At 37.6% G+C, this 16,310-nt stretch overlaps 1 protein-coding gene across 10 annotated transcripts in view; it reads left to right on the forward strand.

Moving 5' to 3' along the window:
• The window catches only part of Ulk4 (unc-51 like kinase 4), a 623,492-nt gene that overhangs the window by 225,617 nt on the left and 381,565 nt on the right, over nt 1-16,310 (forward strand). For all 10 annotated transcript variants that reach the window (XR_007105971.1, XR_007105973.1, XR_007105972.1 and 7 more), the window contains exon 31: nt 15,496-15,588. Coding sequence is in view for 7 of the 10 variants with exons in the window: in XM_047532456.1 (XP_047388412.1) it covers nt 15,496-15,588 (93 nt within the window). In the remaining 3 variants the exon portion in view is untranslated. The remainder of the gene's footprint in view (nt 1-15,495; nt 15,589-16,310) is intronic.

Here is a 16,310-nt window from a genome sequence, read left to right on the forward strand (position 1 = left end):
GATTGTTTCTTTTGTTTCGATTTCGTTGATTTTGGCTCTGATTTTAACTATTTCCTGTCTTCTACTACTTTTGGTATTGGTCTGCTCTTCTTTTTCTAGTGCTTTGAGCTGTAGTGTTAACTCGTTTATTTGTTGATTTCTACTTCTTTTTTTGAATGCACCCCATGAAATAAATCTTCCTCTAAGTACTGCTTTCATAGTGTCCCAGAGATTTTGATATGATGTGTCTTTGTTCTCGTTTACTTCTAAGAATTTCTTTATTTCCCTCCTGATGTCTTCTGTTATCCATTCATCATATAATAGTGTATTATTTAGTCTCCAGGTATTGGAGAAGTTTCTGTTTTTTATTCTGTCATTTATTTCTAATTTCAATCCATTATGATCTGATAGAGTATAAGGTAGTATCTCTATCTTCTTGTATTTACTAACAGTAGCTTTGTGGCATAAAATATGGTCTATTTTAGAGAAGGATCCATGTGCTGCTGAGAAGAAAGTGTATTCATTCTTTGTTGGATGGTATATTCTATATATGTCCGTTAAGTCTAAATTGCTGATTGTGTTGTTGAGATCTGTAGTTTCTTTATTCAATTTTTGTTTGGACGATCTATCCAGTGGTGAGAGAGGTGTGTTAAAATCGCCTAGTATTATTGTGTTGTGGTCTATTTGATTTCTGGAATTGAGAAGGATTTGTTTGACGTACGTGGATGAGCCAATGTTCGGGGCATAGATATTTATGATTGTTATGTCTTGCTGATTTATGCTTCCCTTAAGCAGCATGTAATGTCCTTCTTTATCCCTTCTGACTAGTTTTGGTTTGAAGTCCACATTATCTGAGATGAGGATGGATACTCCAGCTTTTTTGCTGTGTCCGTGTGCATGGTATGTTTTTCCCCATCCTTTCACCTTTAGTCTATGGGTGTCTCTTTCTATGAGATGAGTCTCTTGCAGGCAGCATATTGTTGGATTTTCTTTTTAATCCAATCTGCCAGTCTGTGTCTTTTGATTGATGAATTCAGGCCATTAACATTCAGGGTTATTATTGTGATATGATTTGTATTCCCAGTCAATTGACTCATATTTGTTTTTGACATGATTTGGTTTCTCCTTTATTTGGCTATTCCTTTAGGCTAGCGCCTCCTGTTGCTGATTTGCATCATTGTTTTCATCTCTTCCTCATGGAATATTTTGCTGAGAATGTTCTGTAATGCTGGCTTTCTTTTTGTAAATTCCTTTAGCTTTTGTTTATCATGGAAGGATCTTATTTCATCGTCAAATTTGAAGGTAAGTTTTGCTGGGTATAAGATTCTTGGTTGGCATCCATTTTCTTTCAGGGCTTGGTATATGTTGTTCCAGGCCCTTCTAGCTTTTAGGGTCTGGATTGAAAAATCTGCTGATATTCTTATTGGTTTCCCTCTGAATGTAATTTGATTCTTTTCTCTCGCGGCCTTTAAAATTCTGTCTTTATTTTGTATGTTAGGTATTTTCATAATAATGTGCCTTGGTGTGGGTCTGTTGTAATTTTGTATGTTTGGAGTTCTATAAGCCTCTTGTACTTGGTTTTCCATTTCATTCTTCAGATTTGGGAAATTTTCTGTTATTATTTCATTGAATAGATTGTTCATTCCTTTGGTTTGTTTCTCTAAGCCTTCCTCAATCCCAATAATTCTCAAATTTGGCCTTTTCATGATATCCCATAGTTCTTGGAGATTCTGTTCATGATTTCTTACCATCTTCTCTGTTTGTTCAACTTTGTTTTCAAGGTTAAATATTTTGTCTTCAATGTCTGAGGTTCTGTCTTCCAGGTGTTCTATCCTATTGGTTATGCTTTCTATGGAGTTTTTAACTTGGTTTATTGTTTCCTTCATTTCAAGGATTTCAGTTTGGTTTTTTTTCAGTATCTCTAACTCTTTATTGAAATGATCTCTTGCTTCCCGTATTTGGTCTTTTAACTGTTGATTGGTGCGTTCATTTAATGCCTGCATTTGCTCTTTCATCTCCTCCTTCAATGCCTGCATTTGCTCTTTCATCTCCTCATTAGCTTCCCTGATCGTTTTAATTACGTACATTCTGAACTCCCTTTCTGACATTTCTTCTGCTGTGCTGTCATTGGGTTTTATTGATGTAGTATCTAGGTTTGTTTGGGACATTTTCTTCCCTTGTTTGGGGTCGGGGTCTTAAAGTCCTTGTATGTTTGTACACTCAGTGTCAAAGATGTCTAGAGACAGACAGCAACTGTTAAGCTGTCGAGGACCCAGAAGAACCTAAGTCAATTTTCAAAAACATGCCTTTAGAGTTTCATGAGTTTTTTGCCAGACACATGACTCTGAAGTTTTGCAAATTTGAAGAAGGTCCTGGCTTGGGGTGAGGTTTATGTTTCAAGGTCAGTGTTGTAAGACTAATAGAACATGCATGACATTGAGACTTCTGGCTCTCCTCAGAAACTATAGAGATGGAAGGAAGGCTACCCTTTCCCCAGACTCTAGTTACAAGTAGGATGTTCTGGGGAGTGTGAGAAGAGTTGGTGGGACAGATGATGAGTTAACAGGGATTATTTTTTCCTTTTACTCTGTTGTTCACATAACACACAACAGATGGCTCCTGAGAGTTCCACAGCAAATATGGAACACTACAATGATGTAGCTCAGAAAACAATCCTATCAAACTGAGTATTTGCTGATAAAGTAAGTCATATATCACTATTAAATATGATTTTTTTTGCAAAATTAAATACTAGATTATGTATTTTGCATTAATATGAGTGCCTGTTCATGGTTTCCTTTAAGACCTAGTTTACAGTCTTAGTCAGTTTTACAGGTTTTCTAGAATGGCAACCTTTCCTAATGCTTCCCTCTACTTGTTCTGCTTCTCAAGATCTGTTCTCTGGGGCTGGGGATATAGCTCAGTGGGTAGAGTGCTTGCCTTGTAAGCACAAGGCCCTGGGTTTGATCCCCAGCACCCCCCACCAAAAAAAAAATCTGTTCTCATTTAAGAAAAGTAATTATCACACTATAGATACCAGATGTAATTGCATTCTGATTTTGACCATTGTTGAGAATTTGAACTGTCTTATATAAAATTAAGTCCACCTTAGAGTTATTAACTCTAATTCAGTGCTCCTGTGTTACTCATTTAAGCCTAAATATATAATGCATATTTCTTTTATTGTGTGTGTATCTTTACCTTTTCCAGAGATGAGGAATTAAAGAGGAAAATACAAACGTAAACCATATGGCAATTCAAGGACACAAATAATGTAGAGAAATTCAAGTTTTTATTAAACAATTTTGCATGCACTTCAAGTAATAGCATAGAATTTATCAAGATGTGGTGTGGGATGTCTTCAAACTTGCAGACTGATTCTGATGTGAAGCATAGGTCTGGACCAGGATACACAAGGATAGTACCTACCCCAGAAGATAATTGCAAGGATTAAATAGGATCCTTCTTGTGTAACAGTATGGTGTGTGGGCCATAGTTCACTCTTGACAAATGTTTAACACCACTATTGTTTTTATTGGCTTATTATTTTAATCTCTTCTATTAATCTTTAAACTAAAGATTGTAATAGAATACTAATAGTACATACTTTGTAGACACAAAATGATCATTAAAAAAGATAATGCTTGTTCTGCCTACTTGGCATATATAGTAAGAGCTCAATGTTTTGTAAATTTTTTTCATTGAAATATAAGCAGTGCATTCATTTAGTTTTCTTAACTCTGGCAAGGAATTCGGTTTTTGGAGATGACTCTTGATGAATATGCTTAGAAATGTTAATATTGGAAAATTCATATTCTCCACTGGGTATGTAAATATAATGGCTTAAAAATTATGAAGTTTCTCAGTGTTCATAGGAGCTAATAGCATCCACTTCAATTTGGCAGTTAGAAACAGTGATGTTGACACTTTTAATGTTGTAACAGTTTTAATCCTCTTTTGACCTTAAACAATATTTCGGATAAAGCCAAAGTGACAATCTTTTCATTCAGAGTATAGTAGGATCCCTAGTTGTTACATTAAAGTATTGTGTTAATCAAGATTATTTTATTTGTAAATAATAATAATCAGTTTGAATTAACTTAGGAAATCTATTTGCTCACATAACCAAGAAGTCAAAGGCTTGTGCTGTCACCAAACATAGCTGAATTCAGGGGTTTGTTTTATTTCTATAAATACTCCACATGGGTCTCTCTACTCTGCTAACACGTAGGTGACTTTGTTCTTAGATAGGGTTTGTGCTCTTGGGGGTTAAATGACTCCTCTGACATAGGGGTTCCTAGAGAAAGGTTGAGTTTATTTTCTAGTAGCCCCTGACAAATTCTCAGGAAGGAAACTAATTTAACCTTGGTATGATGCCTGTTTCATGTGTTTATCAGAACTGATGGATAATAGGAATGAAAGATGAATGGAAGAATAAACAGCATAATAAGGTCCTCCTGAGAAACAGAACCATTAGTATTAGGATATGTTTACATGTACATATGTAACATAGACATGTGTAAGAATTGACTAACATGGTCATGCAGGCTGAGAAGTTCCAAGGTCTGCGGTCAGCAAGCTGGATACCCAGAAATGCTGATGGTGTGGCTTCTGTCCCAAAGCTGACAGGCTCCATACTGAAGAAGAGCCATTGTTTCAGTTCTAGTTGGCAGGTAGAGAATGACCTCTGTCCCAGCTCCAGGCAGGGGGACTCCCTCTTAGCTTTTGGTTTGTATTTGGGTCTTCAGTTGATTAAGGCCCACCCACATTAGGGAGAGCAATCTGCTTTCCTCAGTGTACTGATTCAGATCTTAACCTCACCGAGAAACCTCTTCACAGACACATGCACAGAGTAACATGTGACCAAATGTCTGGACCCCTCATGTCTGGACCCAGTGAAGTTCACACAGAATCAATGATCATGGTGTCTGTCATCAATACCATGAATGAATTCCTTACTATATAAATTAATGAATGAATTTGAAAGATTACCTCTTCCCAGTGTATATGCTTTCCTTTCTAAAGGAAGGTACGTTAGTTATTTCTATTGTGCCTACTGTGTGTGGATTATAATACCATTTTTAGAGAGAGTAGTTCAGTCAGACTTTGAAACTTAGGTATGGATGGAGAGAGGAGGCCATGGCACTCCAGGCAAGAATGGAATATACAAAGGTGTAGAAGAGCCAGAGTGCTGGATAGTTTGTGAGAACTGTGTGAAAAAAGCTTAGGAGAGAATATTTTCTCTCTTCATCAGCCCATTTGCTTATCCAAATACTATGTACACCCTATTTCGTGGACATATTCTAGTTGTGGGGACTATGAATGACCAAGATAGACATAGCCTCTCCTTTATGGGCTTACTCTTTGACAAAGTCAAAATTTTCAGAAATTTTAACTGAAGAGGTTTTTAAGTCATGTGAGTAAAAATGTTGATCAAAGTATTAACTAAACATTGAGTTCACCTTCTGAAACTATGGGCCTACATGGTGGTTAACAAATGCAGAGGAAAGGTTTTCTTTTTAAAAAATTTGCTTTTGAGTCAGATCGCCCATTTCACTCTCTAAAGCACAGGTTTCTCAGTGTTCTGTGATTTTAGCACATTTTTCCCATGGCCTGTTAACATCTCCCAGAACTCTGGTGATCCTTCCTTACTAGCTTTGGCTACTGCTTCATGAAGGACACTGTTATTAAGTTCAGGAACAAGAGAAGGATGCTCACCATCAAAACTCTTACATAAATTTGTATTGTAAAGATTAACTAATATAATAATACAAGAAAATTGAATGCTAAACATTGTTTTCTGTTGATGCATAGCAAATTACCACTAACTAATTGCTTAAATCCACACCCATTTATTAGTTCATGACTCTGTACATCCCAAGTCCTACAAGGCAGCTGGTTTCTCTGCTTAGGTGCAGTTATGGAGTCTGATGACTGGCCCCCTGTTTGGAGACTTTGGGGAGGATTCTGCTTTCCACCTGTTCAGTTTATTTGCAGAACTCAGTTTCTTGTGATTTTAGTTTCCTAAGGCTCCTGTAACAAATTAATACAAACTGACTGGTTTAAAACAACAGAAATATATTCTTTAGCATTGCAAGAGGCCAGAAATTGAAATAAAGATGTTGGCAGGTTTGGTTCCTCAAGGAAACTCTGAGGGAAAATTCGGGCCATGCCTCTCTCCTAGCTTCTGATGACTGTAGGGGATTTTTAAATTTGTTATTGTAATTTTCAGTCCTAATAATTGTGGAAGTTAGTGGGTTCCACTTTGACACTTCCATACATGCACATATTGTGCTTTGGTCAGATCCCCTTACCCTGCCACTCTCCTCTGGAGCCTTGGTCTGTGCAGATTCTTCTAGTTGGTGCCTCTGTCTTCACTTGCCCTTCTCCCTTGTGTCTCTCTTCCAGAGTTCCCTCTACCGTTCTCTTAGGAGGACACCCATATTGACTCTAGAGTTCATGTAAGTTCAGGTGATCTCTAGATCCTTAACTGCATTTGCGAAGATCCTTTTTCCATGTAAGGCTACATGTTAGGAATTGGACATATGTTTTGCGGAGTGACAGTTCAATCCTGTACATAGTTGTAGGACCGTGGTACCCATATCTGTGCTGCCTTATGTCCCCTGAGACATGCACATCTCTTCTCAAGTGCCTCCTCCATCTTCAAGCCAGCAACAGTTTTTGAATCTTCCTCATTCTTGAAATCCCTCTGCTTTCCTTTTCTGCCACCAGATAGAGGAAACTCTGTGCTTTTTAAAGTTGCTGATATTGGTCACTGGAAACGTGTATCTCGTGGCTCATATATTTGGATTCATATATTGACCTGCCATTACTTGGGGTGGATGCCCTTGCTTTCTTCTCCCCTCTCTCAGTTTTTCCTCCTTTCTTCAAGATAACTGGAATGCCAGAAACATAACTGAGTCTATCTGCATGATTAAGGAGGTTTTCTTTTTTCCTCTTCTGGGAAGAAAGATGCCACATACACTCAGAAAATTATCATGATTTTAATTCAGCTGAAGGACAAGATTTAATTTTAAAGGTTCCTGCAGAAGAGGCAAAGCAGTATTTAATGGAACTTAAGGCCAAATTGACCCTACTAATTAACATCAGCACTTCTCAGAAGTTTATCAGAGTCATTATCAATGAAATCTTAGTACTGAAAGTATTCTAAAACTGGCTATTTGAGCTTTTTTTCTGAGCTGCATTACATAAGGTGAGGACATATCTCTTTAGTGTTTAACTGGGACTAGATCCTTCAGAAATATATCTTGGCTCTTTAGGGGGGAGGAAATTTTAAAATTCATACAAATGTAAGCACCCATGGACACCCCCCCCCCCACATACACACAGGAATGTAAGCTCACTGAGGGGCACAGTTTCAACCTTATTCACCAGATACTGACTTAATGATTTCTTTTGACTTTATGATAAATGAAAGCAGTGTGCATTCAGTAGAAGGTGTACTTGAAATTTTGAATTTTCTTCTTTTCCCAGGCCACTGCTAGGCAGTATGATGTCTTGAGATGCTAGGCAGCTGGGGGTGGGGGGACGAGGCTTGGCAGCAGCTGAAATCTGAATCTCTCATCTATGCGATTCCTAGGGGCAAACAACCATAACTCTGGTGTACTTGGCTAAACTAGTGTGTTTGGAAGGGTAGGTGTAGTTAATGCATTTTCAGCTTCCTGTTTTTACCTTACTACAGGTTTATTGGTTTATTGAGACTTAATCCCACATAACTGGAGCATCTGTTTTCTAATTAGTACTACATTGTGAATTATGCATGTGCAGATTATAGTGCTTCCTTTCTTCCTCTCTCCTTTCTTTCTTAGTTCATTCAGCAAATACTTGTCGAGTGACTTCTGTGCACCATGCTCTGGGGACATAATGGTGAGTAAGGCTGAAACTGTGCCCCTCAGTGAGATTACATTCTGGTGTGTGTGTATTTGGGGGGACGTCAGAGCAGTAAGCAAATAATTATTTAAGATGACTTCAATTAAGTATGAATAATGTGGAAAAAAATGAAAGGTAAAAAGGTATAAAGAGATAGTGGATGATGGGAAGGCGAAAGAGGGAGGGGCCGTTTGGGTAGCATATTCCGAGGAGTTTCAGGATGTAGCAGGCCCTGGGAAACTCACCATTTTTTCCCTTTGTAGGCTGCAGCCATTTCACTCACATGTATTTTAGTTTTATATTTTCTTTCAGCTTTCGAGTGTTTTCTATTGAAAAGAGATCATGCTGATATAAATGTGCTTACAGTATTTTTATGACAGCATGGCATTCAGCATTCCTCTCCTGGGGAAAATGAGTACAGCCTTTCCTTTTTATAATTCTCTTGTGACCTGTAAAATCATCAGGGTCCTAATGACTTCATAAATTATTAAGGCTTTGGTTTTTGGAATCTGAGAGAGGAATATATTCCTTACACATTAGAATTGTATTTCCCTGTAGAAATTGGAACTTAGAAATTGATTCTGTTAGTGGCAACACACTGTGGGGTTGGTTAGCTGTCTTAGGAATAATTGTCCAGCAAAGATCATGAGTTTGATGATCAAATTTTGGTGTTTATGACTCACGACATCTGGATGGTTCTTATTGCATCTTTGTTTCCTTTAGTCACAAGAATTCTATGTTAAAATAGGCATAAACTAGGTCATCTTTGATGGGAGTCAGAATGGAAAGGACTATTTATTTTTGGCCTTTCCTTGGGTATTTTTTTTTTTTTTTTTGGCAGAGAAAATTTAACTTGTAAATATTTTACATCAAAAAGAAGCATCATAATATTCTACATTTTGCTTTTTACTTATTCCTTTTATAAGGTTTTAATGTTTTAAGTCTGCCTAAATGGGTGCATTTTACCCCCAGGGATGTAACCTACAGGAATCTAAATTAGGATAATTTGGGAGTTAGGGTCAATAATAGGACATAAAGATAATCATTTGTTCCCTCCAAATCAGGATAGTTCTACCACTCCAGTTCTTTGAGTATGTTTATTAAAGTTTTTTCTTTAAAACTTAGTGAATATTTACTGTTCAACTGGTTGAAGAGAACAATGCTTACTATCTGAAATTTTATTTAACACTCATTTTGAAGTTGTACCTCTCTTTTACTCTCAAAAATTACAGGTGTGTATATAGAGAATGTATTTATCTGTTGACCGTCCCACTAACTGATTTCTGTCCATTTCTTTATTGACACAGACATCCATTTAAATCATATTTACATACCTATGCCAAATGCCAGAGAATCACAAATTCAGAGCACATGAAAATCACATGACTGGAAGTCCTTAAGATATTAACTATTTGTTTGATTCATATCCAATCTCATAAAGTTTTGGGGTTGATTCAAGATGTCATCTGGTTCAGATTTGGATGGGGCTATTAAAATGCCAGAAACAGTAAGTTATCTGGCCCTTTCTCATAGCAGCTCATGGGAGATTGCTGAGCCTTTTTGAAAGAGTTTTACCTTAAAACCTTTGCTGTAGAGAAAGGAGAAAAATAAATAAAAAGAGATCTCATGAAAATAGGTGACCAATAAGAGAAAGGGGTTTGAGAGGGACAAGGGGAGGGCATGAGGAAGTACTGAGGAATGAAATCTTCCAAATTATGCTATGTCCTTGTATGAATATAGCACAATGAATCTCACTTTTATAAATAATTAAAATGTACTGATTTTGATAATAGAAGAGAGAATATTAAAGTAGAGCAAATAATGGGATGGGGAAGAAGGGGAGGGAAAGGGAAGGTAGAGGGGAATGTGATGTATTATGCATGTACAAATATGACATAATGAATCTACTAATATATATTATATATAATTATAATGCATCAGTTTAAAAAGCAGGTTTGGCTGTTTGCTGCTGCTTTTTTTTTTTTTTTAAAGCCAGGGATTGAACCCAGGGGTGCTTAACCACTGGACCACATCCCTAACCCTTTATTTTTTGAGTCAGGGCCTCACTAAGTTGCTGAGGCTGACTTTGAACTTGTGATCCTCCTGCCTCAGCCTCCTGAGCCATTGGGATTACAGGTGTGCACCACAGCGCCTGGCTGGTGGCATCCTCTTTATCTAAACCCAGCCATTTCTTTCCTCTAAACTCTCAAGTCCCAGAACCATTTTAAGCCACTAGATTGACATTTTAACACTCTCTTCCTCATATCATTCTCTTGTTTAGAATTCTTTTATAGATTGTAGAACACTGCAGTATTTACCCAGCAGTTCAAAACTGATTGTTTTGCTCTTTGTCTGCCAGTTTGAGTTAGTGTCTTCGTGTTCCACTGTATGGTTTCTCCATTCCTAGGGAGATGTACTTAGTACTTTATGAAATTTCCTGTTTGGAACCTGTCTCTCTGCTCCCACTCCCTGTCATCTTAATGTAAATATCTACATTTGTGACTGTATCTTGGCTACTTACATAACAATATTTTATTGGCTATTTTGTAATCTGCTTGTCATCTATACCTACCTTTATAGTTGTACTGAAAATCATCTGAAAAATTCCCAGTTAAGGAACTTCTGGGATTTTTCCAGTATTTTACTGTCATATAAAATGCTACAAAGACTATATCTACATCGTTGGGCATGTTGTTATTTCCTTTTGTTGACTCTCTAGGGGTAGACTTACTGTGTTGAAGTTTATATATAATTCAAAGGCATTTGAAATGTTTTTTCAGTTTTTTTTTCAAAGATGATGAACAGTACTAGGTTCCTATTATGAAGTTGCCCATTTTGCTGTCCCCTTGTTAGTTCTAACTTGCATTCCTTCAGAGATTAATGAAGTATATCATTTCACCCACATTTCTTGGTCATTTTAATATCCTTACATGAATTTTTCCATTTGTTCAGTGGTATCTTACGTGATTTTCAATAGCTCTTTAGATAGTTATCACTCCTGCATGATGTTTCTATCAGTGACAGACCACCTATCCAACGATGGTCCCATAAAATTTTATCACCTGATGACATTGTAGCTTTCTTAGTGTGGACAAGTAGATTCTACGATGTTCATACAAGGAGGAAATCACCTAAATATGCATTTCTCAGAATATATCCCGCCATTAAGCAGCAAATGACTATAGTAAGAATATTAACTCTTGGTTTTACCAATATTCTGCAAATAATTTTCCCTTATTAGGTTTCTTTGTAATGGTTTTGCTATTGAGAAATATTTAACTTTTAAAAATGCTAGAATTATAGATATTTTCCTGATTTCACTTTTGTTGTCATGCAACAAAAAGGACTTCTTACTCAATAATGTGTATTTTTTTGATTTTTGTCTTCTAATGAAGTTAAAATTTTTCACTTGCATTCTTAACTTATCGGAGATATATTTCCATAAGGTTTTGCCTGACCTGCCTGTCTCACTCTTTCTAAAATTACTCTTTCTTGTCCAATGTGAAGTGTCACCTTTCTTTCCTTTAAATTAACATGTATATTCTTGATCCCACCCTAAACTTAAAAATTATTTTGATTTTATAATGTACTTTAGCTTTTCAGTTAGCAGAATCTTCCTCTTTTTCTTGAATATTTTTAAATCGCTTTTCCCCACGCCCCAATTCTGAGTATACTCCATTGTGATTTAAAAGTGAATTTGTGACTTAATCCTTGTGGAATGGATCTCTCTATGATACAGTGCCTCCTCCTTCCACTCAACAAAATTGAAGACACTTCTTCTTGACCAATCTTTGGCCATATCCCTCAGAATAGCCTGTCAGCCACGATCCAGAGTTATTTGGCTAGGCTTTTCAGTTTTCTCCCAGCCTACCTAATTGGGTCCTAATTGTACCAGGCTTTTGAGAAGACACGGGTTCATTTCTTTTAGGATTGGGAGTGAAGAATGAGAAGGAAAAGACTACTTATTCTTTGGCTTTTCACTTGGTCAAGAATATGTGATTTTTGGAGTTTGCTTTCTAAGTGGATATGAATTTAGTATGAATGGCTTTTCCGTCCTGGGTTCTGGCTGCTTGGCTCCTTGGTTAGAGAGGATCCTGGAGGTAGAAGGGTGGGGTCCAAGGACACCACTGCTGGTGGTGCTGTGTGGCAGCTATCTACAGCCAGGCTCAGGGCACTTGAAGTGCTCCTCTGCAGCCCTGTCATCCAAGGGACCAACTGGCCACTTCTGAGGCAGTCTCAAGAATCGGGGCTCACTGTTTTTTTTTTTTTTTTTTTTTTTTTTTGGCCTAGTTGCACTGGGAGGTGTGCGGTAACCATTTACTATCAGCTGCTTTATCTGTGTTGAGAAGACAAGCTTAGTAAGTCACAGCATGCTTTTGGCTAGATCTTGCTGATCATTATGAAACTACTGATTAAACCCAAATATATTCAGTATTTGTATTTTAAACATGCCTGCTATGAACTTTACACTCTTCCTCTGAAAAAGGAGTTAATAGAATGATATTCTTTGAGAGAATTGACTCACATGGGCTTGTGCACCTCCCTGCCCCTGTCATTTCAAGGTCAGGTGACCTCAGACAACCTTGGAACACTTAGAAAAATTTCACTGGTCTTTTTAAATGCAGTACTACATGTTGTCTGTTAAGACTATTTCTAATTATGTTTTTCAGTCTGTTGGGAATGTTTTTTTTTCTATTATATTTCTAAATCATTGTCCTTATTTTCTCTTATGCTCTCCAGTTAAGTATGTAAGTAGGAAAATAATTCAGAAATTTTTAAAAAAAATTCATGGGTTTTTGACCTCTTCCCTCAGTGGTTCAAGAATGTCTGGGGGTGCGGCAAGGGGCTGGTTATCCTGGGTGCATGAATCACTTTTCAGAAGTTACTCACCTTCAATTCGGGAGGCCCTGGCCCATGGTTTCCAAATACAGGTGTGCTGTGGAAAAGGACTTCCTTTTATTTCTGACCTCAATGTCAGTGCCTCTCAATTTCCCTATTAAAGGTGTATGAATCAAAGATTTAACTTAGCAGGTGTTTAAACCCTGAACCTTCCAAAGAAACTGGCCCTTGCCTGCCTCCTGGGAGGTGACTCTGGTCTCTGGAACACCCTGCCTTGTTAGAATATCTGTGTACTTGGAGCCCGAGCCATGCCACATAATGTATGCTAAGACGTGATTATAGTGGGACCCTTGACCTCTGCAGAGGCTGGAGACTGAGTAATTAAGGCCAGCCACACAGGCCCTCCATGCATATGTGACTAACCTGGTCACCAAGGCTCAGGCAAGCTTTTCTGGTTGGCAGTACTTCCCACACTCAGTCTACATTGTCACCAAGCAGATCAAGCACTTCTGTCCCACTGCACTGGGAGATGTGGGAAATGACCGGTGGTGGCTTGTGCCTATCTTCTGTCTTTTGTCCTTGCTTATTTTAATGTGTCTTTTCACTGTAGTGCGTCATAGCTAGTAGAATAGATTTACTGAGTTCTTTGAGTCCTAGAAAATCATTGAATCTGTGTGTGTTCTCAGGTACCCCAACTTGGGATAAGAATTTTTTATTTAAGCATACTTAGAGAAGGAAACTGATTATTTCTTCTGTCTTTCCTAGGCTGTTTTTTTTTCCTAAAGAAAATACATATTGGTTGCTAAAGTTTTTCAAATGCATTATAACTTCTAAAGATGTTTACTTAATTTATTCCCATGATAAGATATTTTCTGTTTTTTCTTTCTTGACATTACTCATGTTTGATTTTGCTATAGTTTTTTCTACTAACTTAATTTTTTTAAATTGATGCATTATACATAAAAGTGGAATTTGTTGTGATGTGTTCATACATGCACGTGACATAGTTTGGTTAATTTCATTTTGTGTTATGTTTCTTTTAACAATGCTGCTTTTGATGTATTACAATCTTAGGGGTGGTTAATATTTTATCCTTGTAATACATGGACAAATCTTATAAATGCTGTAATTTTAAAAAAGTAAACAACCATTCTAATATATGGTACTTCCTGTGTCCTTAAACAGAACACTTGGAGCGTAACATTTTCGTGACTACCCCCATTTTGAACATTGTAGTGTGCAGCAGGCCCTGGGGCCCCATTGAGGTAGAGACAGCTTCTCTGTTAAATGCTCCCCTGCCTACTCTCTGCTTGGAGTTCTGGGATTGCTTCTTTTGTTTGTTTTCCCTATGCTTTATTCCTGTTTCTTGTATTTCTCAGGTTGCTTTTATGTAACAGTCCCTCTCCTCCCTTTCCCTTTTCTTGGCTCCTTCCTAAAGGCTGTGGGCTTAGAGGCTGTATAATTAAGCTTGCTAGATAATAATATCCAAAATGAGAGTAAATAAGCTCTGAGTAAGAGCCCGGGGCCCTGTTCTCTAGATGAAAAGCATCTGTTTCATTCGTAGGCTTTTAAATATCCACTTGGTATTTTTAGAGATCCCTCCCCCACTCCTCCATTCCCTACTCTTTAGTTGTTGGTTATTCCAGAGAAATAAGTCGTAAAGTTGATTGGTTAGTTTGTTCATTCATCCATTCACTCATTCATTTGATGCTTATTTATTGAGCATCTATGCAGTGCTGTACACTGGATTACTGGACTTAAATGTATACAAAGCAGCCTCTGCTTAGCAAAGAACATGGGAGGACAGTCTGTATTTTGTTGTGGAAACTTGTGACGAAGGCGTTTTGAGTTTTATTTTCTTTGGTAATATGGTTTAATTACAAACTTTAAAAGTATTAATAGTAAGAGTGCTCTGCAGAAGAATTAACATACTCAGCCTGAGACTGCTATCCTTATAAAGCCCTGCTTGCCATGTTGGGCCCTGACTGGGGTTTTGGAACATGGCACTCAGGATGCTTCTAGGTCATACTTAGCTGGTAAGCATAGTTCACTAGGTCTGGACAGGGCACCTGGCTGTGCTGAACCTCTGCTTTTCTTCTGGGAGTCTGGAATTTTGAGACATGTTAGAGGTTGCCTGTGTGAGCAAACCCTCATAAAACCTGTGGTCACCGAGTCCCTCATCTGCTTCCCTAGGCAGAAACATCACACACTCGTGCTGTATTTTCAGTGCTTGGGGAAAATTTGTGCTGAGTGTAGCCTCTTATGTAAAGGTGGGCTCTAGGGGGAAACAGACAAAAGCTTGCTTGAATGAGAGAGAGCAAGCACTTGCACACTCTCAGGTGCACAGGGACACCTGCACATGGAATCCTCAGGTCTCTGTGTGCATCCTTCCCTTGTGATTCAGCTTTGTGTCCTTACTGTGTTGTATACTACATCTTAACCATGAGCACAACTATGTGTTGGGTGCCAGGAGTCCTCTAGGGAATCTTGAAATGTGAGGGTATTTTGTACTCTCTTATTATGTAGCAGGCTCAGTGCTGGATGATCTGAAGGAATATTCCTGATGACAGTCTTCTATGAAGTAGGTCAGTGTCATTACCATTGGGAAATGAAATATGTTGAAGCTTCCTGAGGTTGAATAAACTCTATAGGTCCTGTAGCTCATAATTTTATATCTATTTTTCCCAGATGTTTGTTCCTTATGGTCTCTTTTTTCCCTGTTGTTTAGAAGGGGACTTTTAAGTGAGAAAAACTACTGAGTGTTTTTTAATGCCTTTATCACTTCAGGTATGAGCACATCCTCATGGAACCAGACCCAGTACCAGCGTACGCTCTCAAACTGCTGGTCGCAATGACTGAACACAACCCGACTTTTACCAGGTACTCCAAGTTCAAATTTCTTTGCCTTGTTTCTCCTCTATAAAATGAGATATATGTGATTTGGAAATGTTATTACAGATGATGAGATTCTAAAATACTAACATTTGAACTGCCAAAGTGGTATTTTCATATTTCCTGGTTTTTAATATCTGTCATGTATATTGTTTTGGCTCTTGTGCTCATATTTTTAATCCCTTACTTGAGTTTGCATCCTGTGAAATGTATGATGCTTCAAAATGATAAATTCTTTAGAGGGAAAAAAAGTATTACATATACTTTTAGAAAATTGGTGTCATATTTTGTATTGAGCACTGTTAAATCTAAATAGTATTTATTGACTCTTAATTGCTACCATTTTATTCAGTTGACATACTGTTCTTTAAGTGGTGGGGAAATTTTGTCCACATTCAAGGTGCTGAATAATGGCAGATTTCATTAGAACTGGTTGCTGGAATACTTTTAGTTTGCTAGACATAGTTTGAGAGAATACCTAGGACCACAGAAGGGGAACACAGGAGACGATCTTCTTTGCTTTCAAACAAGAAAAACAAGTAGTGTTGAACAGGTGGACTTTCTGGGCTTTGGATACCATATGTAGGAGCAATGTAGCTCGAGTCACCAGTTCATTTTAAATAAACAATCACATGCTTCCAATCACCTTCATTTTATCTTATCTGCTGCCTAATCACAGAAGCACTGCTTTATCATGTGTCATCATTTGC

Source organism: Sciurus carolinensis, chromosome 17, assembly GCF_902686445.1.
Source record: "Sciurus carolinensis chromosome 17, mSciCar1.2, whole genome shotgun sequence".
Classification (NCBI taxonomy): Eukaryota; Metazoa; Chordata; class Mammalia; order Rodentia; family Sciuridae; genus Sciurus; species Sciurus carolinensis.